General features: G+C 38.0%; 1 protein-coding gene across 1 annotated transcript; it reads left to right on the plus strand.

Moving 5' to 3' along the window:
- The first annotated feature begins 15,407 nt into the window (after positions 1-15,407).
- On the plus strand, positions 15,408-16,559 carry LOC100663579 (olfactory receptor 52N2-like). Its single transcript, XM_003423394.3, has one exon. The coding sequence runs from the start codon at positions 15,472-15,474 to the stop codon at positions 16,432-16,434; it is 963 nt and encodes a 320-aa protein (XP_003423442.2). The 5' UTR covers positions 15,408-15,471; the 3' UTR covers positions 16,435-16,559.
- Positions 16,560-27,814: the final 11,255 nt, after the last annotated feature.

A 27,814-nucleotide genomic window follows, 5' to 3' on the forward strand; every position in this document is an offset into this window, starting at 1 on the left:
AATATTTATCATTTTAAACTAAATTGATTGAAATTCCATTTAGAACATGGTCTGTATTTTTTACTCATATCAAAAATCCAGAGAGCCATAGAGTCAAATGGTTCTCTGGCTACATAATAGCCAAACAATTCATTCTAGCAAAAAAAAAAAAAAGAAAGAAATACTCAATACATTTTTTTAAGTCCATAGAAAAAGAGGATCTGGGAGAATAAAGAAGGACAAAACACTTACAAGCAGTGAGGCAGAGAAGATTGGTGTGATGGTATGTTGTGAAGAAATAAGGACAAAGTGGTGACCGAAGGATGGAAGCACCTATGATGCACAAATCTGAAGAAGCAGCCTATGTTGTGCTGGCATGTGCTGCTTTATAAAAAAAAATGTACAAGAAGAATGACAAGGAGTGCAGCCCTGTGGAGGGGGCTATTGGAGGGAAGATAAATAGGCTCTTTAAATACAAAATATCAAATTTGATAGTGCTTCCTGGGCACATGGGAGGTGGGCTGCCTATTGCTTCAGAAGTGTCTCCTGTTGGAAATTAAAGGTGGGGTGGAGTTGTTTCTCCTTTCTTCTCATGATTTTAAATAAAATTTTATCTCTTTATTTATTTTAAGGGTGTGAACTGAGTAGATGACATGTAGGGTCATATGAATTGAAAACTAATTCAAGTATCATAGCTATGAAGCAAAATGCAGGCGATAGTAGGAATAATAGACAAGTAACAGAAATTAAGGAGGAGAAATTCCTTTTTCTCTAAAATCCTGTTTTTAGCTTTCACAGCCAGTGGAACTGACTACTTCTCATAAGAACACACCCACAAGAGTATGTTACAGTAGTTGAAACATGAATGTTTTATCCAAATCGAAAATGGATCAAAGAAGCCAGCATTTTAAGCAGCCATATAGTATGGTACATTGCACCTTTTCAAAAGTTTAGAGAATAACTCTATCTGACAACTCTCATATTCATTTTCCACCACTCCCTCAGCTATTAAAATCTGCACTCATTCCTTTATATTAAGAATGCAATGTTAATTTAGAAATGTGCTCACCCTGAAAGCTACTGGCGTTCCTACAGAAACTATAAAGCTGTATTCACAAGTTAAGTCATATTCCCATCTGTGGAATGCTCTTGGTCCTGAAGGAGAGATTTAAGACCTATATTGAGAGCACAGGGGGAAGGTGGAAGAGGGGACGTTTCTACTATGTGTGTGTGCCTGTGATATTTGTGTGTAAATGAGTATATATTCTGAAGTGAAGTAAGGGAAGCTTAGTTGTTACTGTCTCATCTACTATAGTCTCGAAGGAGAAATATTCCCCAAGTGTTATTTTTTTATAATATGAAAAAAAGAGACAGACTTGGGAATCAAGTGTATCTGTGCCATAAGATCTTTGGCTGTGCTACTGGGAATTGCCTTAGGAGCTAAAACATCATAGTTTAGGATTCTTACCTAGGAAAGACATAATCTAGTCCCACATTCTGGGACATAATATTTTATAGGTACAACAGAGAAGGTGTGGGCCTGAAACCATTTTGGAATTTCAGAATGAGATCCTTTTGGAACACAGACCTATTTTCTACCTTTTTCAAAGCTCAGCACAAGGTCATATGCAAAATGGGTATGGAAAAATATATATTTTTAGAGAAAAACTAAATTATACTGATATAAAAACAATTGAGTTTTATATGTGATCTTATGCTCAGCAAACTTGATAAACTTTCTTATAGATTATAACAATTTTTCTATAGATTATTTTGGATTATCTAACCATTAGATGGCAATGGTATATTTGATCTCCAGGAAGTATCAATTCATAACCGATATCCAGAAATCTCCCAAACCCCTCATTTCTCTTTGCCCAAAGTACACTCACCTGGTAAATGGTTGCAGGTCCTTAGGAGGAACCAAAACCAAACCTGTTGCTATCCAGTCAATTCTGACTCATAGTCGATTCTGACTCAGTGACCCTATCGGATAGAGTAGAAATGTCCCATAGGGTTTCCAAGGAATGGCTGGTGGATTTGAACTGCCAACCAGGGCTCCTTATTGGAAATACTGGAAGAAAATTCTACAGTGGAATTTCTTGGCTATTTAACAGTGTCTTCCTTCAAAGGACTGTGACTTTCCCATTTACTCAAAGGACTTAGAATTGGTTGAGGGACCATAAACCTTCATTGTGGTGATTTAGATAACACTTCTATTGCCAGATCTAGACCTTTTCTGCTTATATAATTTAAGAAAGACCACAGTGTGCTGCCTATCTCTTTTGGTTATAGGTATACCATGATAAATTTGGCAACACCAAAGATTTCTGCAAGTTGAACCATTCTGGTTACTACTTAGGATCTGTTACTGTCCGTTGGAGTAACCATTCTCATCTGTGTCTAGCAATTAAGTGCTGCCACTTAGCCCATGATACCCCAAGATCCGATCATGCCCATTGAATTCAGTGAGAACAATTATATGGTATATTTTCTCACTGCTACTCATCTTCTTTTGAGTAAAACCATGCCAGAACTCTTCAAGAAAACCCATGTTCTCATCAACAAAATATCTGATATCGATTTGGTGATGAAATTGTCCTCTGGTCTTTCCTGGTTGACATATTTAGGGGATGGGTGAGCAAGGTGTATGTAATGAATCTGGAAGAAGCTAGAAAGATAAAAGCCTGAAAGAGTAGCTAAATTATTAGAGAAAAGCCATGGAAGGGAATCTGGGAAGTTAGCTGTGCTCGGGTGCTGGAGTGGAAACAAAAAGGTGAGAAAGTAGAAAAGTCTAAAAATAAGTTGATTGGCTCTGCAGAGCAAGTAGTCTGCTGGTGACTTCGGGGCTGTTTTCGGTCAGCAGGGGTGGTGGTTGGGAGAAGAACCAGATGTAGAGTAGGGTAGTGCAAGGACCAGCTGGAGCCAGCCTTCACCTCTGTGCCTGTTTTTCACCACATATGTCCATGATAACCATAAAAGAGTAACAGAAGCTGCTGCACTTCTGCCTTCCAAATCTCATTCAAATTCTTCTGTTGATCAGCTCTAAGCACCAGCATACAAGAAGAAGATTCCAGGAAATGTAGTTCCATCTTAGCCAAATTAACATTGTACAAACCACCAGGGAGTTAGTTCTTCTCTAACAAAACAAACACAGTTGAAAGTCATTTCTCCATGTGACAAAACTCATGCTTTGATTATTTCTTATTTAAAAGGCAGGGCTGTGTGTTTACGACAAATAAAAAGAAGGAAAAAAGACCCATTTTTTAAGTTCATGTGACTCTACATTCAAGAAATTGACTGAAAATAGTATATCTTGTTTAGGAAAAGACATTTTTCGAAGGCTACTTGCATCTGTTATTATCTTGCTAGAAATAAATTGAATATTTTATTATTTTAACTACTCTACATATTTGCGCTTTATTTACATTGTGAATTAAAAGGTTGGAATTGCTTGTTTTTATTTTAAAAAGAGAATTTTTATCAGAGGTGTTTCTCTGGCTCTCAATTATCAGAGTCGCTTTTGTTCCACCCCTTGCATTTAAGTTTTTCAGGATATAACTTTTATAAATTAACTAGAAGAGTCCAACAATTTTGATAAGGTAGATAAAAAAAATTTGCAATATTAAATACCAAACACTGAAAGAAGATAGGAAATATCTAAAGAAGCCTGTATGTATTAAAGAAATAAAATCTGTAATTAAATTCTTTCCATAAAGAAATCTCCAGACCCAGTTGACATTAATGATGAATGCTTACAAATATTTAAAGAAGAATTAACAATTTCAGAGACTAGAGAAAGATGAAACACTTGCTATCTTGTTTAATTAGGCCATAAGACTTCTAAATAAAACCTTACAAAGATACTACAAGAAAGAAAATCTACAGGCCAAAATATTTTTTAAATACAGATACAAAAAAATTCCAAAGTGTTACTATTAAAAATTAAACCTAGCAATATTTTAATTAGTTTTTAATATATTAAAAGGATAATTCCTCATAACCATTTGGGGTTTATTCCAGAAATACAAGGATGGGTTAATATTAACATATCAATTGATGTTTTTCTTAATATTAAGAGGAGAAAAGAAGAAAGCCATATATATATCTTTAGATGCATTATATCCTTCAAAACTTGAAACACAACTTTGAGATACCGTTGTTGTTAGGTGCCATCAAGTTGGTTCCTACTTATGATGACGCTGTGCAGAACAGAACAAAAGACTGCCCGGACCTGTGCCATCCTCACAATTGTTGTTATGCTTGAGCCCGTTGTTGCAGCCATTGTGTCAGTACGTCTTGTTGAAGGTCTTCCTATTTTCTCTGGCCCTCTACTTTACCAAACCTGACATCCTTCTCCAGAAATTGATCCCTCCTGATAATATGTCCAAAGTATGTGAGACAGTCTCGCCATCCTTGCCTCTAAGGAGCGTTCTGGATGTACTTCTTCCAAGACAGATTTCTTTGTTCTTTTGGCAGTCCATATATTCAGTATACTTTGCCAACACCACAATTCAAAAGTGTCATTTCTTCTTGAGTCTTCCTTATTCATCGTCCAGCTTCTGCATGCATATGAGGCAAATGAAAACAACATGGCTTCAGTCAGGTGCACCTTACTCTTCAAGGTGACACCTTTGCTTTTATTTTGAGATTGATATCATTATTATAATCTTACAGAGATTAAAATGGATCATACTATTGAACACTGCAGATGATAAGAAACCTAACAGAGCCCATACAGACGTTGAGTAGAATTTAAAAGACTCATTGTCATTGAGCCCTTATGATTTACGGTGATCCCACGTTATAGTAGAAGTTCTCTACCGGGTGATCTTTACACAAAATTGGTTACAATCTTTACGGAAGCTTATTGCCCAGCCTTTCTTTTGTGGTGCTTCTGGATGGGTTCGAACCACCAAACTTTACATTAGTAGTTGAGTGCAAACCATTTGTGCTACCCTAGAACATTTGAGTAGAATAAAACAATTAAAATTCAGATCTATCTTTTGCCAAACACTGTGTTATACACACCTGCAACGCATGGCTTTTACACACCAACTTTCTGCCTGCTGCAGCCAAATGTGTTATAACTAATACTGAACACACACCATCAATCCTACAAACCATGGCTCAGGAGTCATATTTCAGGGTGTTTTTGTCTTACATAATTTTATGAGAATCTCTTGGGTAGTCGACGTATCTCAGACAAAGTAATCAGGGAACAATTTAGGCCAAATTTGACTCAGAGAGGCTTTCTCAAAGAAAGCAATATTAACAAATTCCTGAGCCCTTATATATTCATTATATCCCATCTATATAATACTGGAACTGTTGCCATTCATATAACGGGATAAACAGAGAACTTTCTAATTCCCTCCTATCAGTTGGAATTCCTGCTTATTTATTAGTCTCCTAAGAAACCAAAAATCCTCACAACAGGACCGATAGGTAACATTATGATAAACAGAGAAAGGATTGGAGTTGTCAAGGATTTAATTTTACTTGGATCCACGTTCAAAACTCATGGAAGCAGGAGTCAGGAAATCAAACGGCATATTGCATTGGGCAAATCTGCTGCAAAAGGCCTCTTTAAAGTGTTAAAAATAAATAAATAAAAAGGTGTCACTTTGATGGCGCAAGCCATGATATTTTCTGTTATCCCCCCACCTGCCCTGTTCTGGTACTCCAATCACTTACTGGTTAGTCCTCTTAACAGAGTCCCATATAATTCTTAGGGTTTCTTCATTTTTTTTTAATTCTTTTATCTGGTTTTCCTCAAATAAACTGGTGTCAAGTGCTTTACCTTCCACCTCACTAATTCTGAATTACATTGCTTCAATTCTGCTCCTATGACTTTCTTTGTGTTGTGTAATTCTGAAATTTTATTGTTAATCTTTTGGATTTCTATTTGCTATCTTTCTATGGATTCTTACAGCCTGGTAATTTTTTTTTTTTTTTTGTAATTTGTGATTTTGCTCCATATAACCTTTTTAAATTCCTCTGTTGCCTTACCTGTGTGTTCCTTGGCTTAGTCTGTGTTTTGCCTGATCTCCTTCCTGGACTGTTCAAGAGCTCTGTATATTAACCTTTTCTGAATTTTATCTCCAGTGATTCTAAGAACTTACCTTCCTCCAGGAGGTTTCCTGGTTCTTTGTTCTGGTTGCTTGGTGGAGCCATCCTGGTCTGCCTCTTTCTGTGATTTGATATTGACTGTTGTCTCCAAGCCATCAATAATTTATTATATTTATTTATTTTACATTTGCTTACTGTGTCCTAGCTTCTTGTTTTGGTTTGTTTTGATATGCCCAAATAGGCTGGTCATGTGAGCTACTTTGATTATTAGCATCCTTGAAGCTCTAACGTCCTGTCACCAGGTGGTTAGAGCTGCTACTAGGTATGTGACCCCAGGAGTCTGTTTACTTTTTTTTTTTTTTTGGTTAGCAGCTAAGCTCTTAACCACTGCTCCACCAGGGCTCCAACCTACTCAGAGGATCCTCGAAATACAGGCCTGGTGATCTTCTGAAAGATCATAGCCTTGAAAAACCTATGGAAATGTTGTACTCTGCACACATGAGTAGGACTGGACAGCAGATTAACAACAGCAATCTTAGAAGCAGCTGTCCTTGATTAATATAGTCTTTTTTTGGTACTTTAGGAGAAAGTTTACAGAATAGTTGATACATAAATTGTTTTTGACATTGGTTGCCAACCCCACAATGTATCAACACTCTCCCCTTCTTCTTCTCGAGTTCCTTGTTTCCATTCCTCCAGTTTTCCTGTCCCTTCCTGCCTTCTTATCTTCAACTTTGGGCTTGTCTGCCCATTAATCTCATATACGTGGTTGAACTATGAAGCAAGTTCCTCATGTGTGTTATTTTTGGCACTATCCCAGAAACCCAATACCGTCAAGTTTGGCACTATAGATCAGCCTAATCTTTGGCTGAAGGGTGAACCTCAAGAGTGACTTCAGTACTGAGTTAAAAGGGTGTCTGGGACCATACTCTCAGGGTTTCTCCAGTCTGTCAGACCCACAAAGCCTGGCTTTGTGTGTGTGTGTGTGTGTGAATTTGAATTTTGTTCTACATTTTTCTCCTGCTCTGTACAGGACCCTGTACTGTGATCCCTGCCAGAGCAGTCAATGGTGGGAATCAGGCACTATCTAGTTGTTCTGGGCTCAGTCCAGTGGAGATTGTGGTAGTTGTGGCTCATTAGTCCTTTTTCCCTTGTGTCTTTGGTTTTCTTCATTCTCCTTTGCTCCAGCCAGGATGGGACTAGTAGATGTATTTTAGATGACCACTCACAGGCGTTTAAGACCCCAGATGATACTTACCATGGTTGGATGTAGAACATTTTCTTTATGGACAGTGTTATGCCAGTTGAGCTAGATGTCCCCCGAAACCATGGTTCTCAGTTCTCAACCCAGTAGCTCCATACCTCAGGAAATTTAAATGTGTCTGAGAAGCTTCTGTGACTTTGCCCTGGTCAAGTTGTGCTGACTTCCCTGTATTGTGTACTGCCTTACCCTTTACCAAAGTTACCACTTATTCACTACCTAGCGAGTATTTTTCTCTCCCTACCCCACCCTCCTAACCATCAATAATTGTTTCTTTCTGTGTGGAAACATTTTCATGTGTTTTTTATAACAGTGGTCTTACACAGTATTTTTCCTTTTGTGATTGACTTACTTCACTCAGCATGATGCTTTCCAGATTCATCCATGTTGTGAGATGTTTCACAGATTCATCATTGTTCTTTATCACTGCCTAATATTCCATCTGTGTATATACCATAGTTTGTTTATCCATTCATCTGTTGATGGGCACTTAGGTTGTTTCCATCTTTTTGCTATTGTGAATAATGTTGCAACAAACATGGGTGTGTATATTTCTATTCATGCGATGGCTCTTATTTCTCTAGGATATATTCCTAGGAGTCTGATTGATGGATCATATGGTATTTCTATTTTTAATTTTTTAGAGAAGCTTCATATTGTTTTCCAAAATTGTTTTTACCATTTTGCATTCCCACTAGGAGTGTGTAAGAGTTCTAAACTTCCTGCAAGCTCTGTGACATTTGTTATTTTCTGTTTCATTCATGCCAGCTTTGTCATGGTGAGATGGCATCTCATTATAGTTTTGATTTGCATTTCTCTAATGGCTAGTGATCACAAGCGCTTCCTTATGGGTCTCGTAGCTGCCTTAATGTCTTCTTTGGTAAAGTGCCTATTCATGTCCTTTGTCCATTTTTATTTGGATTATTTGTCTTTTTTGTTGTAGAGGTGTTGGATTTTCATATAGATTTTAGAGATAAGACCTTTGTCAGGCATGTCGTAGCCAAAATTTTTTTCCTCATCTGTGGGTTCTCTTTTTACTCTTTTGGTGAAGCCTTTGATGAGTGTGTTTAATTTTTAGACAACCCCATTTATCCTGCTTATTATCTGGTGTTTGTATATTATCAAGTATAATTTATATCTTGTTTATGCCATATATAAGGGCTCTTAAAAAAAATTTTTTTTAGTGCAGACCTAATTTTTTTTATCCCATGATTTTCATAGTTTTTGGTTTTATATTTAGCCCTTTGATCCATTGGGAATTAGTTTTTGTGTGTGACGTGAGGTGTGGGCCCTGTCTCATTTTTTTCAAAAATGAAGATCTGGTTTTTCCAGCAGCATTTCTTAAAAAGACTGTCTTTTCCCCATTTAATGGACTTTGGGCCTTTGTTAAAGATCAGGTGGTCGTAGGTAGATGGATTTACATCTGGGTTCTCAATCCTGTTCCATTGGTCAACATATCTGTCATTGTATCAGCACTAGGCTGTTTTGACTATTATAGCTGTATAGGTCAGGTATCGAGAAGCCATTCTTCTTCAAGAATGCTTTTTTTATTTATCCAGGGCCTTTTTCCTTTCATAAAAAATTAATGAGTAGTTTTTCTATCTCCTTAAAGAATGCTGTTGTTATTTGGATTGAAATTGCTTTGCGTTTGTAGATTGCTCTGGGTAGAATTGACATTTTCACAAAGTTAAGTCTACTTATCCATGATCATGGCATGTTTTTCCATTTATGTAGATCTCCTTTTATTTGCTTGATACAGTTTTTAACTAGAAACACAAAGATACAAAAAGGACTTCAGGCAAGTATATTGCTATTCAAAGTTTTCATAACTTGGGAAACTTTCTAGCAGAGCCTAGGACTTGGAGCATATCTTCCCTTGCTAGTTTACTATTTATTTTATTTAAATATTACTTTACACAATGCTATTAATACTGAAATTCAGCATATTTCAAGTGGCAGGTTTGCCTTCTGTTTTTTTCATTTATGTATGTAGCTGTCTGCTCTCGATGAGATTTCTGATTATTGGTGACTCTCACTCTTCCTGTGGTGTACGGCTTGTTTTGTTTTGTGTTGTGTGCTTGGGCTAGCTTGGTTCACTGCCAGAGAAAATGCAGATTTTCTGGGTTCCTGCTCACTGTAGCTGCCTGTTCAAAGAGGAAGATGGACAATTGCACCAGATTTCTCCTTACTGTTTTTGCCTTCCCATAGACTGCACTCACTTTGACCAACTACCTACTACTAACAGTTGTAGCAGAGTCATTCCTCTTCATGGCAACCCCTAAATATCATGGAGGAGTCCTTGGGTGGCGCATATGGTTAAATGCTTGGCTACTAACTGGAAGTTTGGTAGTTCAAACACAATGAGAGATGTCTCAAAAGAAAGACCCTTAGATTTGCTCCTGAAAGGTCACAATCTTGAAAACCCTTTGAAGCACATTTCTCTGAAGTATATGGGGTCACCATGAGTCGACAACTGGGGCGTGATATTAAATTCTGTTCACAATGTTTTCTATCTCCTCCCTGGAAATCTTTTCACCATTGGGACAGTTTCATTTCAGCCTTCCATGTTTCGTGTCAGAATAAACAAATCTGATTTGGAAGATGTACAGATTAGATAGTAATATGAAGAGATTTTGTCTCAAGTACTTTGGACATGTTATCAGGAGGGACCAGTCCCTGGAGAAAGACATCATACTTGGCAAAGTGGAGTGTCACAGAAAAAGAGGAAGTCCCTCAACAAGATGGATTGACACAGTGGCTGCAGCAACAGGCTCAAACATAGTAATGACTGTGACGATGCTGCAGGACCAGGCAGTGTTTTGCTGTGTTGTTCATAGTGTCGCTATGAGTCCGAACATACTCGATGGCACCTGACAACAACAACGTTTCCTTACATTTGATTAAAAAAAAAAAAAAAAGAGCTAGTAAAAAAACATCACGTAGAGAATATTAGATTTCTTCTGAGACAGAGGGGAGCAGGAAGGGATAAACAATGCATTTAATACTGCATTATTTCAAATGAACAATAGAACCCCACTTTATTGCAGAAAATTTATTTTAATGAGTCTCCATCATAGAAGATTCTGAAAGTGTTTATTCTTAATATTTTTGAGAAAGCTTTGAAACCCATACATGCCATGTGGATAAAGCTAGGCCAGAAGTTATAAAGCTGGAATTGAAGTCCACTGGGAAGTTCGGTATAACCCCATGTTTATAATTCAGTAGGTGTCTTTTCCCCACAGGGAAAATATGCTAAATCTTAAGGTTTATATATTTTTTTCCTCCTGCTCAAATATAATCTAAATATAGGTCTAGTTCGAGCAAAACTAAAATTTAAATCCTCTCCTAACAGAAACCTATGGGACATCTATCTGTGAAGCCCCCCAAAATTTTTTGTGCTTTTGCTTGAAAACTCCCCAGAGATCCTGGCAAGTGTTGTTATTTAAGGTTTCTAATGCATTGCAATTGTCTCTGAGTAATATCAGTCATGAACGTGGCGATATCTGGTGACACGGTGAGTTTGGATAATACAGAAGGAGAAGCAAAACAATTTTATAAGAAGAACAAGCAATCTTGCTACTAAATAGGAGGGATTTGAATCAGAACATGGTTCTATAAGAAACACTCTGAATTATCTCACTTTTTAGACTTCTGAAACCAAAGAGATTTTCAAACTGTCTTTAAAATAAAAAAACCAAACCCACTGCCATCGAGTCGTTTCTAATTCATAGGGAACCTATAGGACTGAGTAGAACTGCCCAGTAGAGTTTCCAAGGAGCGCCCGGTAGATTTGAACTGCCAACCTCTTGGTTAGCAGCTGTAGCACTTAACCACTACGACACCAGGGTATCCAAACTGTCTTTAGGAGAGAGAAAAATAAGTGCAAAAATTAAACATTGTTTAGACACTGGAAGGACCGTTGGTGGCACAGTCATTAAACCCGCCATTCACCCCATGGGAGAAAGATGTAGCAGTCTGCTTCAGTAAAAATTACATCCTTGGAGACACTATGGGGCAGTTCTACCCTGTCTTATAGGGTTACTATGAGTTGGAATTGACTTGATGGCAATGGGTTTTAGCCACTGGAGGAAGGAGACTCCATGATGCTCATACGATAACAGAGACCAAAGAGATAACTTTACAGGCAAGGACATTTTTGTACAATAATAAAATAAATGTTTCTACTCTCCATAAATGTAGAAGGTTTCCTTAGACAGTGGTAAGATCTCTATTACTGAAAATGAATTAGTGCAAGAGTTGGAAGGAATTTCAGTGTAGCTTTACATCCCAATGAGAAAACTCACAACACGTGCCATTCTCCCATTGCTTGGATACATGTGATGACAGTAATCTCGTTACCTTACTAGGAATTTCTAACTGCATGAATAAGTTCAATATTACTGGAAACCAAATCTATTTTTCTGTAACTTTTCCTCTTTATCATGTACTGGCTCTTAGGACGTGCAAAATGACACACGAGGCAATTGCTTGAACTACTGCATATACTCTGTTGTTGTGTGCTATTGAGTCAATTCTGACTCATAGTGACTATATATGACAGAGTAGAACTGTTCCATAAGGTTTCCTAGGCTGTAATCTTTGTGGGAGCAGATCGACACATCTTTTCTCCTGAGAAGCCGCTGTTGGGCTGCAGCCACGTGATTAATCACTGTGTTACCAGGGCTCCCCATACACTCTAGCCAGTTCTATATATCTCCAATTTCATTAAAAAATATATTTAAGTCCCAGATATCATAAAACCATGTTTGCCTTCCTCTAGATGCACCCTTAGTTTTTAATATGTATATTAAATTATTAAGGTATTTATGTACGAATAGAACAAAAAAAGATTTGAAATATATTTATCCATTTAATCATTCATTCCACACATTTTTATCATGCCAGTAACTACTTTAAGTGCAAGACATAAACAGTAAACAAAAGAGACAAAAATCACTGTGCATATAAATTTCACATTCACAAGGAACAACAGACAATACTAATTGCTGTGGAGAAAAAAAAAAACCTGGAAGGTAAGATGTGTAATGTCAATATTGGCAAGAGAGGTGCATTTTAAAATTCGGAGGCAAAGAAAAACTTTACTTTTGTATTGACACTGAGTAGAGAATCCTGAAACCATCAAAGTACCCATCATGGTAATACCTGGGGATGAACTAATCAGACGGTGAAGTGCAAAGGCAAGTTCAAAGGTCTAAAGTTGTACACATGCTTGTTTGGTTTAAAAAACTCCGGTAGGTATGGATGGACTAAGACAGTCAGAGTTAAAGTAGTGGGAGACATAATCTGAGATTTAAAATGCTCCTAATCATGTACGGTTTTGCCAACAATAGTAAGGACTTTGGATTTTACTCTAAGTGAGATGAAAGAACACTGGAGGTTTTGAGGAATGGCTAGGCATGATTTTACTTTTTTTTTTATAAGCAAAATAAAATTACTAAAATTAATTGTGATAGTATTATATATATTATTACATTCCAGGCTGTGCTGAAAATATCCATGGTTTACTCTAGTCAATGGTTAGAGTATTTTAGAGCTGAGCAAATTGAAGTTTAGAGTTACTGCATTCACAGGGCTGGTAAGTGACCAAGAATTTAACATCAATCTGTTTCATTCCAAACAAACAAACAAAAAAACCCATTGACATCAAGTAGATTCCAACCTATAGAGACACCCTACTTTTTACTCCTTATTCCAGATGAAAAGAGTGCTGTCTTCTCAGAATTTCGGTATCTAGAATTAAAACATTTTCCTTCTCCCTGAGGTAGAGCTATCTTAGGAGAGGAAGAGACTGGCCTTCCCAAAATTCCACATAAGTCTGTGCTCTGTGGAACCCCACAAACATGTTCCATTTAGTTCATGTATCACCATAAAGAGCTCCTCATTAAAGGGGTTGGGGGGAGAAATAAAGAAAAAGAGAGTGAAAGAGACAGAGAAAGGAAGAAAGAAAGAGAGAAAGAGAACGAAAAAAAGGGGCGGGGGGAGAGAGGGAGAGAAAGAGAGAAACAAAGAAAGAAAGAAGAAAATCTTCACTTTAGAAACCATTAAAATAAGATTACCAAGACTGGGTATGGCATAGATGCAATGCTATTTTTAGAGCTAAAATAGATTTACAATCATAGTCATGCTTTTAAAATGAAAATAAGTCAATTATTTACACCAAGGTGTGCTACAAAACAGTAAGGAAGAAATGATGGAGAGGAGAAAGAAAATTGTGTCAGCAAAATTTTTATTAAATACCAGAAATCAGGAAAAGATTAGAGCTGATGATTTTTTAAAGCAATTTTTGCAATGAAAAAGGGCAAAACTCAAGATAAAATGCAGGTCAATGGTTTTCAACCTTTGGCTTTCAGGAAGAGCCAAAGTTGGCACTTTTCAGAGCCTCTCTGTACCTCAATTAGGACTATATGAATTTATCCTTTTTTACATTGAGAATGTTTATATGATGTCATTTAAAAAATCTTTTATGGTTACAACTAATGGTTAAAACATAACTCCTATGCAATAAAAAAGAAAAAAAAATAGAAGTATCAAAATGAAAACTGCAGTACAGACTGGGTAGGTGTTATATTAAAAGATAATAGAAGGTGATATATAATAATTTGTGAAAATGCAATACAATGTCCAGTGCTTTGGGAAAATGGATAACTCAAGTTCATGGTCTAAAACCAGCAATAACTAAGGAAGAAATTTAAAAAATATAAAGAAGAATTTTCTCAAAAGATAAATAAAAGACCGTAGAGTCTTATGATTTTAATCAGGAAAGGTTTCATGTTAGATCCATGTTCCAAAACATAGAAAAAAGGTGGAAAGCCAACAGTTCTCAAAAAAACAAACCAATACATTAATAAGGATTGGCTCTTTTCCAATACAGTTTTTCATATTTATTTGGGGGCTGGAAATAATACACCAAAAGAAAACATTAAATTATGATCATTATAGATCTTGCACTAACCTACATAAAAATTTGATGAGAATCATTAGAAACTATAAGAATTAATTAAGAGTTTAACAATATTATTGGTTAAATGTAAATACTACAAAAACTTTTCATGTTTACCGGCAACAAACAATTAGAGAATGCAAAGGCACACAGCAACACTTTATAAGTTGTAACTTATTATATAACTGTCTGGTCTTCTGTTTTTGATAATTCTGACTTAAAAAACCTAGACTTGACAGGTTTTAGACTTGTAGGTAGGTTAGGCTGAGTCCCATAATATGTTTGTGTAATAAGTAGGTACTTACATACTTAATTGACTATAACCCATTGGGGACATATAAAAAACTTCTTGGAGGAAGGAAAATTATGTGTGTGGGGTGGGGGGAGAAGAGAATCAGTAGTATTTAAACAGGCTTGATAACCTGGAAATTGTTGAGGTGACAAAAGCTGGCCTGGGAATAAGAACAGGTGCATATAGACAAAAGAGCCTGAGTGGCGCATGCTGTTTGTCATCAGCTGTTTACCTAAAGGTTGGTGGTTCCAACTCACTTATTAGCTCTGAGGAGGAAAGTCCTTGCAAACTGCTTCTCCAAATATTAAAGCCAAGAAACCCCTAAGAAACAGTTCTAGTCTGTAATATATGGTTAAATAAGTCAGAATGTCCTCAGTGGCAATGGGTTTGTTGGCTTTTGTTTGTTTGTTTTTAGATGTTGGGTTTTTTTTTTTTTGCTTGTTTTTTGTTCTTTTTTAGACACACATGTAGACAGAGTTTACAGTATAAAATCAAGCCAAGCTAAGGTTTTCTTACTATGCTTTCATTTTCTTAGATCCTTCAGTGGCACAAACAGATTGTGCTCATCTACTGACCCAGAGGTTGAGGGTTCAAACCCACCCAGCAGTGCCACTGAAAAAATGCCTGGGAATCTGCTTCCATAAAGACTACAACCAAGAAAAAACTATGAAGCAATTCTACTCTGTAACACGTGGGGTCAGCATGAGATGGAATTGGCTGAATGGTAATTGTTTTTTTTTATTCTGTTGATTCAGTAACAGAATCAGGATCACTCAGTAGAATCAAAGACTATAGTCTGGATACAAAGAGATGATTTTTTTTTCTTAAATCCATGTCTTCGGCACAACGGTGCTCTCGTCTTCTGCAGAACGGTGCAGACAGTAACATGCCGTCCAGCTGACCACCATGCATGGAGCCAGCACCTCCAGTCTGACACCAAAGTACTTCATCCTCAGTGGAATTCCCAGGCTGGAAGATGCACACATCTGGATCTCCCTGCCATTCTGCTTCATGTATGTTGTTGCTGTAGTGGGTAACTGTGGGCTCGTCTACCTCATCAGCCATGAGGAGAACCTGCATCGGCCCATGTATTACTTTCTAGCCCTGTTGTCCTTTACAGATTTTAGTGAGTGCACTTCATTTGTCCCCAATATGTTATGCATCTTTTGGTTCAGTCTCAAAGAGATTGACTTTAATGCTTGCCTTGCACAGATGTTTTTCATACATATGCTGACAGACATGGAGTCTGGGGTGCTTATGCTCATGGCTGTGGACCACTGTGTGGCCATTTGCTACCCTCTACACTATTCCACCATCCTCACAAACACTGCAATTATCAAGGTTGGGCTTGCCACCTTCATGCGAAGTGTGTTGCTCATAATCCCATTCACTTTCCTGATCAAGCGCCTTCCCTACTGCAGGGGCAACCTTATCCAACACACTTATTGTGACCATATGTCTGTGGCCAAATTATCCTGTGGCAATGTTAAGATTAATGCTATCTATGGTCTCATAGCTGCCATATTGATTGGGGGATTTGATATGTTCTGTATCTCTCTGTCTTACATCATGATCATCCGTGCTGTACTGAATCTGTCATCTGCAGATGCTCGCCACAAAGCCTTCAGCACTTGTATATCACACATATGTGCTATTGTGATTACCTATGTTCCAGCTTTCTTTAACTTCTTCACTCACCGCTTTGGTGGAAGCACCATACCTCACCATATCCACATCTTTATTGCCAACCTCTATGTATTGCTGCCTCCCACTTTGAATCCAATTGTCTATGGATTGAAGACCAAGCAGATCCATGAAGAAGTGATGAAATTGTTCTCTAGAGAGAAAGGTATTTTGACTATGAGATAAATATATGATATAGAATTCTGCATTTAGCATACAGATAAAGAAAGAAAAATTATTGATGTAGAGAGCAAATGCAAAATTCAACAAAAATGAGCTCATTACAGGATAAAATGCCTGTGGATTTTTGCCATAAAAGGTACTAAACAAAAGCAAAATTTTTAATCCAAGACCTCTAATATGATAGGAAAAAAAAAATGAGATAGAGAGGAAAGAAGTATACCTTTCACAAATAAACTAAATGTTAGTGAGAATTTGTGGAAAATACACACAGGTTGGTATAGTTACGATATTCAACTTTAATTAAAACTGTTGGTGATTAATGCACCTTGGTCTAGGTACTGCCTGTAATAATACAGGAAAGGATAAAGAATGTCAGATTACCTAGAAAGGCTCAAGAAAATTGTGGAAGGGACATAGGGGACACTGCAGGAAAGCATGAAACTCTTCCCAAGAGCAACTGTGCTAAATTTCAGGGTCCTATCATCTTTCTTATTCCATATTTATACACAGTTTGTATCCCCATTGACCCCCATTGTCATTGAGTCAGTTACAACTCATAGTTACACTGTATAACTTTACAAAAAAAAATCCCTTTGTCTGCACATTGATATCCTATGGCCCATTTAGACTCATAGGACTATACCAGTGTGTACAGAAATGAAACTGGAGTAAGTATCATCACTGGAGTTCAACATGAGCTGTGAAGTACTCCTTGGAATTAATATCCAGCAGAATTTTCAAAAAGAGTGGGTACCATTTGCCAGCTGTTTGAAGACAGTATTTAGAAGCAGGACAAAGGAGACTAAAGAAAATCTATGTAATTTACCAAGTATCACTGCTTTACCTGTATTTATTTATTATTTTTTTTGTAGAGGGGAAACAGTTGAGTGGTCAGGGACAATGGAGAAATGAGTACCTTACTCAGATTTCTGGAACTAGCTGAAGAATAAGAAAAGGGAGGTGAAAGGACTAGTGTGGTATTCAGAAATAGTAAGATTGAGTGGAAAAAGAGAAAGAAAAAGAGCATAGCCCAAGAGATAATGGGAGTAATAAATTGAATGTGATCATGAAATGGATATAAATAGATACGCAGTTAGAGAGATTAATTATATTGGTAAAAATTAATTTCCTTTTATCTCAATATAAATGATATATTTTAATATTATGCTGTATAGGATAAAATGATTGTGAAATATATTAATCAAATGTATTTTTACAATACAATTTTCACACATTTGACAGCAAGACCTGACATTTTAAAAAATACTAAAATTACAGAAGTGACCCCACCTAAAATAAATTGTAGGATGTTGAGTAGCTTATCACTAATAAATTTATTATATCTTGGGATTATGTTTTTGGTTTTGGAAATTTTGTTCATCAGAGTGTTTTCACTGAACCCATACCAAAACACTATCAAACTGATCAAGAAAGTACTTTTCCTAAAATGTCATTTATTAAACAGACGAATTTGTCAGGAAGTATAAAGGTTTATATATTTTATTCCATTAAACTTTTACATCAAAACTATGGGATAGGCTTAATTATCTCCATTTTATAGATGAGGAATATGAACTATACAAAAAGCAAGGCTAGATATATCTCAAAACATCAAGATGGAATATTAATAAAAATAACAATAACAATACGCAGTGGGGTGGGAGTTGGAGGCAGCAGCTGCAACAACAGCAACAAAATAAAACCAGAACATAAACTGAAAATCCGCAGAAATAAAATGCAACAAGCAAACTTGATTTGAGAAACCTAACAACCTCCAATTCGTTTTATATCATTTTCCCCATTACACACACAAAAAGTTATGGATAACCATGACAAATCATACCTTTGAAAACTAAGACACAACTGAATTAGGCCCAACAAGCTAGAATCTATGAGTCAACACACTAGAGGGTGATATTAATTTCTGGTCACAATGTTTTCTATTTCCTTCCAAGAAATATTTTCACCATTGGGACGGTTTCATTTCAGCCCTCTTTGTTTCTTGCCGGAAGAACCAACACATCTGTTTTGGAAGACGTACAGCCAGAATGTTCCTTAGGAGGGGAGGTGGAGAGATTTTGTCTCAAGCACTTTGGACATGTTATTAGCAGGGACCAGTCCCTGGAGAAGGACGTCATGCTTGGTAAAGCAGGGGGTCAGTGAAAAAGAGGAAGACCCTCAACAAGATGGATCAACACACAGGCTGCAACAATGGGCTCAAACATAGCAACGATTGTGAGGATGCTGCAGGACCAGGCAGTGTTTTGTTCTGTTGTGTACAGTGTCGCTGTGAGTCGGAACTGACTCCATAGCACCTGACAACAACAACGTTTCCTTACATTTGATTAGGAGCAGATAAAGTAACATCACGTAAAGAATGTTAGATTTCTTCTAAGACAGGGGGGATCAGGAAGGGATAAACAATGCATTTAATACTGCATTATTTCAAATGATCAATAGAACCCCACTTTATTGCAGAAAATATATATTTTTTTTTATAATAACTTTTATTAAGCTTCAAGTGAACGTTTACAAATCCAATCAGTCTGTCACATATAAGTTTACATACATCTCACTCCCTACTCCCACTTGCTCTCCCCCTCTTGAGTCAGCCCTTTCAGTCTCTCCTTTCGTGAGAATTTTGCCGGCTTCCCTCTCTCTCTATCCTCCCATCCCCCCTCCAGACAAGAGTTGCCAACACAATCTCAAGTGTCCACCTGATATAATTAGCTCACTCTTCATCAGCGTCTCTCTCCCACCCGCTGACCAGTCCCTTTCATTTCTGATGAGTTGTCTTCGGGGATGGTTCCTGTCCTGTGTCAACTGAAGGTCTGGGGAGCATGGCCGCCGGGATTCCTCCAGTCTCAGTCAGACCATTAAGTTTGGTCTTTTTATGAGAATTTGGGGTCTGCATCCCACTGATCTCCTGCTCCCTCAGGGGTCCTCTGCTGTGCTCCCTGTCAGGGCAGTCATCAATTGTGGCTGGGCACCAACTAGTTCTTCTGGTCTCAGGATGATGTAGGTCTCTGGTTCATGTGGCCCTTTCTGTCTCTTGGGCTCTTAGTTGTCATGTGGGCTTGGTGTTCTTCATTTTCCTTTGCTCCAGGTGGGTTGAGACCAATTGCTGCATCTTAGATGGCTGCTTGTTAGCATTTAAGACCCCAGACGCCACATTTCAAAGTGGGATGCAGAATGATTTCATAATAGAATTATTTTGCCAATTGACTTAGAAGTTCCCGCAAACCATGCTCCCCAGACCCCCGCGCTTGCTCCGCGGACCTTTGAAGCATTCATTTTATCCCGGAAACTTCTTTGCTTTTGGTCCAGTCCAATTGAGCTGACCTTCCATGTATTGAGTGTTGTCTTTCCCTTCACCTAAAGCAGTTCTTATCTACTGATTAATCAATAAAAAAACCCTCTCCCACCCTCCCTCCCTCCCCCCCTCGTAACCACAAAAGTATGTGTTCTTCTCAGGTTTACTATTTCTAAAGATCTTATAATAGTGGTCTTATACAATATTTGTCCTTTTGCCTCTGACTAATTTCGCTCAGCATAATGCCTTCCAGGTTCCTCCATGTTATGAAATGTTTCAGAGATTCGTCACTGTTCTTTATCGATGCGTAGTATTCCATTGTGTGAATATACCACAATTTATTTAACCATTCATCCGTTGATGGACACCTTGGTTGCTTCCAACTTTTTGCTATTGTAAACAGAGCTGCAATAAACATGGGTGTGCATATATCTGTTTGTATGAAGGCTCTTGTATCTCTAGGGTATATTCCTAGGAGTGGGATTTCTGGCTTGTATGGTAGTTCTATTTCTTACTGTTTAAGATAACGCCAGATAGATTTCCAAAGTGGTTGTACCATTTTACATTCCCACCAGCAGTGTATGAGAGTTCCAATCTCTCCGCAGCCTCTCCAACATTTATTATTTTGTGTTTTTTGGATTAATGCCAGCCTTGCTGGTGTGAGATGGAATCTCATCGTAGTTTTAATTTGCATTTCTCTAATGGCTAATGATCGAGAGCATTTTCTCACGTATCTGTTGGCTGCCTGAATATCTTCTTTAGAGAAATGTGTGTTCATATCCTTTGCCCACTTCTTGATTGGGTTGTTTGTCTTTTTGTGGTTGAGTTTTGACAGAATCATGTAGATTTTAGAGATCAGGCGCTGGTCGGAGATGTCATAGCTGAAAATTCTTTCCCAATCTGTAGGTGGTCTTTTTACTCTTTTGGTGAAGTCTTTAGATGAGCATAGGTGTTTGATTTTTAGGAGCTCCCAGTTATCGGGTTTCTCTTCATCATTTTTGGTAATGTTTTGTATTCTGTTTATACCTTGTATTAGGGCTCCTAGGGTTGTCCCAATTTTTTCTTCCATGATCTTTATCGTTTTAGTCTTTATGTTTAGGTCTTTGATCCACTTGGAGTTAGTTTTTGTGCATGGTGTGAGGTATGGGTCCTGTTTCATTTTTTTGCAAATGGATATCCAGTTATGCCAGCACCATTTGTTAAAAAGGCTGTCTTTTCCCCAGTTAATTGACACTGGTCCTTTGTCCAATATCAGCTGCTCATACGTGGATGGATCTATGTCTGGGTTCTCAATTCCGTTCCATTGGTCTATGTGCCTGTTGTTGTACCAATACCAGGCTGTTTTGACTACTGTGGCTGTATAATAGGTTCTGAAGTCAGGTAAGGTGAGGCCTCCCACTTTCTTCTTCTTTTTCAGTAGTGCTTTGCTTATCCGGGGCTTCTTTCCCTTCCATATGAAATTGGTGATTTGTTTCTCTATCCCCTTCAAATATGACATTGGAATTTGGATCGGAAGTGCGTTAAATGTATAGATGGCTTTTGGTAGAATAGACATTTTTACTATGTTAAGTCTTCCTATCCATGAGCAAGGTATGTTTTTCCACTTAAGTATGTCCTTTTGAATTTCTTGTAGTAGAGCTTTGTAGTTTTCTTTGTATAGGTCTTTTACATCCTTGGTAAGATTTATTCCTAAGTATCTTATCTTCTTGGGGGCTACTGTGAATGGTATTGATTTGGTGATTTCCTCTTCGGTGTTCTTTTTGTTGATGTAGAGGAATCCAAGTGATTTTTGTATGTTTATTTTATAACCTGAGACTCTGCCAAACTCTTCTATTAGTTTCAGTAGTTTTCTGGAGGATTCCTTAGGGTTTTCTGTGTATATAATCATGTCATCTGCAAATAGTGATAACTTTACTTCTTCCTTGCCAATCCGGATACCTTTTATTTCTTTGTCTAGCCTGATTGCCCTGGCTAAGACTTCCAACACGATGTTGAATAAGAGCGGTGATAAAGGGCATCCTTGTCTGGTTCCCGTTCTCAAGGGAAATGCTTTCAGGTTCTCTCCATTTAGAGTGATATTGGCTGTTGGCTTTGCATAGATGCCCTTTATTATGTTGAGGAATTTTCCTTCAATTCCTATTTTGGTAAGAGTTTTTATCATGAATGGGTGTTGGACTTTGTCAAATGCCTTTTCTGCATCAATTGATAAGATCATGTGGTTTTTGTTTTTGTTTTATTTATGTGATGGATTACATTAATGGTTTTTCTGATATTAAACCAGCCTTGCATACCTGGTATAAATCCCACTTGATCAGGGTGAATTATTTTTTTGATGTGTCGTTGGATTCTATTGGCTAGAATTTTGTTGAGGATTTTTGCATCAATGTTCATGAGGGATATAGGTCTATAATTTTCTTTTTTTGTAATGTCTTTACCTGGTTTTGGTATCAGGGAGATGGTGGCTTCATAGAATGAGTTGGGTAGTATTCCATTATGTTCCACGCTTTGAAATATCTTCAGTAGTAGTGGTGTTAACTCTTCCCTGAAAGTTTGGTAGAACTCTGCAGTGAAGCCGTGCGGGCCAGGGCTTTTTTTTGTCAGAAGTTTTTTGATTACCGTTTCAATCTCTTTTTTTGTTATGGGTCTATTTAGTTGTTCTACTTCTGAATGTGTTAGTTTAGGTAGGTAGTGTTTTTCCAGGAATTCATCCATTTCTTCTAGGTTTTCAAATTTGTTAGAGTACAATTTTTCATAATAACCTGAAATGATTCTTTTAATTTCATTTGGTTCTGTTGTGATGTGGTCCTTCTCATTTCTTATTCGGGTTATTTGTTTCCTTTCCTGTATTTCTTTAGTCAGTCTAGCCAATGGTTTATCAATTTTGTTAATTTTTTCAAAGAACCAGCTTTTGGCTTTGTTAATTCTTTTAATTGTTTTTCTGTTCTCTAATTCATTTAGTTCAGCTCTAATTTTTATTATTTGTTTTCTTCTGGTGCCTGATGGATTCTTTTGTTGCTCAGTTTCTATTTGTTCAAGTTGTAGGGACAGTTCTCTGATTTTGGCTCTTTCTTCTTTTTGTATGTGTGCATTTATCGATATAAATTGGCCTCTGAGCACTGCTTTTGCTGTGTCCCAGAGGTTTTGATAGGAAGTATTTTCATTCTCGTTGCTTTCTATGAATTTCCTTATTCCCTCCTTGATGTCTTCTATAACCCAGTCTTTTTTCAGGAGGGTATTGTTCATTTTCCAAGTATTTGATTTCTTTTCCCTCGTTTTTCTGTTATTGATCTCTAGTTTTATTGCCTTGTGGTCTGAGAAGATGCTTTGTAATATTTCGATGTTTTGGACTCTGCAAAGGTTTGTTTTATGACCTAATATGTGGTCTATTCTAGAGAATGTTCCATGTGCGCTGGAAAAAAAAGTATATTTTGCAGCAGTTGGGTGGAGAGTTCTGTATAAGTCAATGAGGTCAAGTTGGTTGATTGTTGTAATTAGATCTTCCGTGTCTCTGTTGAGCTTCTTACTGGATGTCCTGTCCTTCTCCAAAAGTGGTGTGTTGAAGTCTCCTACTATAATTGTGGAGGTATCTATCTCGCTTTTCAGTTCTGTTAAAATTTGATTTATGTATCTTGCAGCCCTGTCATTGGGTGCGTAAATATTTAATATGGTTATGTCTTCCTGATCAATTGTCCCTTTTATCATTATATAGTGTCCTTCTTTATCCTTTGTGGTGGATTTAAGTCTAAAGTCTATTTTGTCAGAAATTAATATTGCTACTCCTCTTCTTTTTTGCTTATTGTTTGCTTGATATACTTTTTTCCATCCTTTGAGTTTTAGTTTGTTTGTGTCTCTAAGTCTAAGGTGTGTCTCTTGTAGGTAGCATATAGATGGATCGTGTTTCTTTATCCAGTCTGTGATTCTCTGTCTCTTTATTGGTGCATTTAGTCCATTTACATTCAGGGTAATTATAGATAAATAAGTTTTTAGTGCTGTCATTTTGATGCCTTTTTATGTGTGTTGTTGACAATTTCATTTTTCCACACACTTTTTTGTGCTGAGGCGTTTTTCTTAGTAAATTGTGAGATCCTCATTTTCATAGTGTTTGACTTTATGTTAGTTGAGTCGTTACGTTTTTCTTGGTTTTTGTCTTGAGTTATAGAGTTGTTATGCCTTTTTGTGGTTACCTCATTATATACCCCTATTTTTCTAAGTAAAAACCTAACTTGTATTGTTCTATATCGCCTTGTATCACTCTCCATATGGCAGTTCAATGCCTCCTGTATTTAGTCCCTCTTTTTGATTATTGTGATCTTTTACCTATTGACTTCCATGATTCCCTGTTATGTGTATTTTTTTTTTTTAATTAATCTTAATTTGTTTGTTTTTGTGATTTCTCTATTTGAGTTGATATCAGGACGTTCTGTTTTGTGACCTTGTGTTGTGCTGATATCTGATATTATTGGTTTTGTGACCAAACAATATTCTTTAGTATTTCTTGTAGCTTTGGTTTGGTTTTTGCAAATTCTCTAAACTTGTGTTTGTCTGTAAATATCTTAATTTCGCCTTCATATTTCAGAGAGAGTTTTGCTGGATATATGATCCTTGGTTGGCAGTTTTTCTCCTTCAGTGTTCTGTATATGTCGTCCCATTCCCTTCTTGCCTGCATGGTTTCTGCTGAGTAGTCAGAACATATTCTTATTGATTCTCCCTTGAAGGAAACCTTTCTTTTCTCCCTGGCTGCTTTTAAAATTTTCTGTTTATCTTTGGTTTTGGTGAGTTTGATGATAATATGTCTTGGTGTTTTTCTTTTTGGATCAATCTTAAATGGGGTTCGATGAGCATCTTGGATAGATATCCTTTCGTCTTTCATGATGTCAGGGAAGTTTTCTGTCAGGAGTTCTTCAACTATTTTCTCTGTGTTTTCTGTCCCCCCTCCCTGTTCTGGGACTCCAATCATCCGCAGGTTATCCTTCTTGATAGAGTCCCACATAATTCTTAGGGTTTCTTCATTTTTTTTAATTCTTTTATCTGATTTTTTTTCAGCTATGTTGGTGTTGATTCCCTGGTCCTCCAGATGTCCCAGTCTGCATTCTAATTGCTCGAGTCTGCTCCTCTGACTTCCTAGTGTGTTGTCTAATTCTGTTATTTTATTGTTAATCTTTTGGATTTCTACATGTTGTCTCTCTATGGATTCTTGCAACTTATTCATTTTTCCAGTATGTTCTTGAATAATCTTTTTGAGTTCTTCAACAGTTTTATCAGTGTGTTCCTTGGCTTTTTCTGCAGATATCCTAATTTCATTTGTGATATCATTAAGCATTCTGTAAATTAGTTTTTTATATTCTGTATCTGATAATTCCAAAATTGTATCTTCATTTGGGAAAGATTTTGATTCTTTTGTTTGGGGGGTTGGAGAAGCTGTCATGGTCTGCTTCTTTAAGTGGTTTGATATGGATTGTTGTCTCCGAGCCATCACTGGGAAACTAGTTTTTCCAGAAAATCCGCTAAAAAAAAACTGCAGTCAGATCCCTATCAGAGTTCTCCCTCTGGCTCAGGCTATTCAGATGTTAATGAAGCCGCCTGGGGAGGGTGGGGGAGGGAACAGAGAGATAGGAGAGTAGCACCTCAGAATATAGCCAGAGTTGCTTGTCTTGCTTGGAATGACTGTTATATCTGAGATTCCCGCAGGCGCGTCGCCTGTGTGCTGGCTGTGTGGAGATTGCCCCCAGGGGGTCTGGCCCGCTGGAGTCACGGTCAGATCCTCCGCTTCCAGCCCCACGCCCAGCGTCAAGGCTCCCCTACTGGGACGGTACACTCTCAACTCCAAAATCAGTCGCTGCCTCCCAGGGACTTCTCGTCCCTCCAGCCGCGTGGCCGTGCCGCCCCCGTGAACCAGGTGGGCCCCCTCCCGGGGTTAGTTCAGATGGGTGGAGTAGCTCCCCGTGCTTGTGCCGCGACCAAGTGTCCCGGCTGGAATGCTGTTCTCCCCACTCCAATACCAGTCGCTGCCTCCCGGGGACTTCTCCTACCGGCTGCGTCCCACGCCGCCCGCGCGACCCGGCTGGTCCCCTTCCCGGGGTTAGTTCAGGGGGTGGAGCAACTCTCCGTGTTTATGGCGTACCTGCGAGCAGTCCAAATCCCTGCGGGATGGTTCCCCGGCTCGGATGCTGCTCTTTCTGCTCCAAGATCAGTCACTGCCTCCCGGGGACTTCTCCTACCGGCTGCGTCCCACGCCGCCCGTGGAACCGGCTGGTCCCCCTCCCGGGGTTAGTTCAGGGGGGTGGAGCAGGTCTCTGTGCTTGTGCCGTACCTGACTGGTACGCTGGCTCCAGGCTCTGGAAACTATCGCTGCTTCCCTGTATTAGTTCGTTCTCCGTCTCTAAATCTGTATTTGTTGTTCAGGGTTCGTAGATTGTTATGTATGTGATCGATTCACTTGTTTTTCCGTGTCTTTGTTGTAAGAGGGATCCGAGGTAACGTCTGCCTAGTCCGCCATCTTGGCTCCGCCTCTCCAGAAAATATATTTTAATGAGTCTCCAGTATAGAAGATTCTGAAAGTGTTTATTCTTAATATTTTTGAGAAAGCTTTGAAACCCATACATGCCATGTAGATAAAGCTAGGCCAAAAGTTATAAAGCTAGAATTGAAGTCCTCTGGGAAGTTAGATATAACCCCATGCTTATAATTCAGTAGATGTCTTTTCCCCCCATGGAAAATATGTTAAAATTTGAAGTTTATATATATATTTTCCTCCCGCTCAAATATAATCTAAATATAGATCCAGTTTGAGCAAAACTAAAATTTCACTCCTCTGGTAACAGAGACTTTGGGAAATCTATCTGTGAAGCTCCAAACAATTATTTGTCCTTCTGTGTAGAAACTCCCCAGATAACCTGGTATGTGCTGTTATTTAAGGTTCCTAATGCGTTGCAATTTTCTCTGAGTAATACCAGTCATGAACGTGGGGTTTAAAGCATCTGGTGACACGGTGAGTTTGGTTGATACAAAAGGAAAAATAAAACAAGATGAACAAGCAATCTTGCTACTAAATAGGAGGGATTTGAATCAGAACATGTTTGAATAAGGAATACTCTGAATTATCTCACTTTTTAGACTTCTGAAACCAAAGAGATTTTCAAATTGTCTTTAGGACAGAGAAAAAGAAGTGGGAAAAATGAAACATTGTTTAGACACTGGAAGGAGCCTTGGTGGTCCAGTGGTTAAATGCTTGGCTGCTAACCAAAAGGTTGGCTGTTCACTCCGTGGAGGAGAGATGCAGAAGTCTGCTTTGATAAAGAGTACATCTTTGGAGACCCTATGGGGCAGTTCTACTCTGTCTTATACGGTTACTATGAGTTGGAATTGACTTGATGGCAATGGCTTTTAGCCACTGGAGGACGGAGACTCCGTGATACTAATGTAACAACAGGGACCTAACAGATAATTTTACAGGCAAGCACACTTCTGTACGGTAATAGAATAAATGTTTCTACTCTCCATAGATGGAGAAGATTTCCTTAGACAGTGGTAAGATCACTATTGCTGAAAATGAATTAGTGCAAGCGTTGGAAGGAACTCCAGTGTAGCCCTACTTCCTGACAAGAAAGCTCACGACACATGCCATTCTCCCATTGCTTGGATACATCTAGTGACAGTAATCTCATTACCTTATTAGGAATTTCTAACTGCATGTATAGGTTCAATATTACTCAAAACCAAATCTGTTCTTCTGTAACTTTTCCTCTGCATCATACACTTGCCCTTAGGGCATGTGAAATGACAGGAGAGGCAAGTGCTTGTATCTATTCCATATACTCTGTTGTTGTGTGCTGTTGAGTCCATTCTGACTCATAGTTACTGTATATGACAGATTAGAACTGTTCCATAAGGTTTCCTGGACTGTAATCTTTATGGGAGCAGATTGCTGCATCTTTTCACCTGAGAAGCTGCTGATGGGTTGGAATGGCTGACCCTTCCGTTAGTATCCAAGCACTTAACCACTGTGTTACCAGGGCTCCCCATATTCTCTAGCCAATTGTATTATCTCCAATTTCCTTAAAATTATGTTTA

The sequence above is a fragment of the Loxodonta africana genome, chromosome 7 (assembly GCF_030014295.1).
Source record: "Loxodonta africana isolate mLoxAfr1 chromosome 7, mLoxAfr1.hap2, whole genome shotgun sequence".
Taxonomy (NCBI): domain Eukaryota; kingdom Metazoa; phylum Chordata; class Mammalia; order Proboscidea; family Elephantidae; genus Loxodonta; species Loxodonta africana.

What these genes read in the sequence shown, in the direction of transcription:
- LOC100663579 (XM_003423394.3), top strand. Translation starts at nt 15,472, where the DNA reads ATGCATGGAGCCAGCACCTCCAGTCTGACACCAAAGTACTTCATCCTC.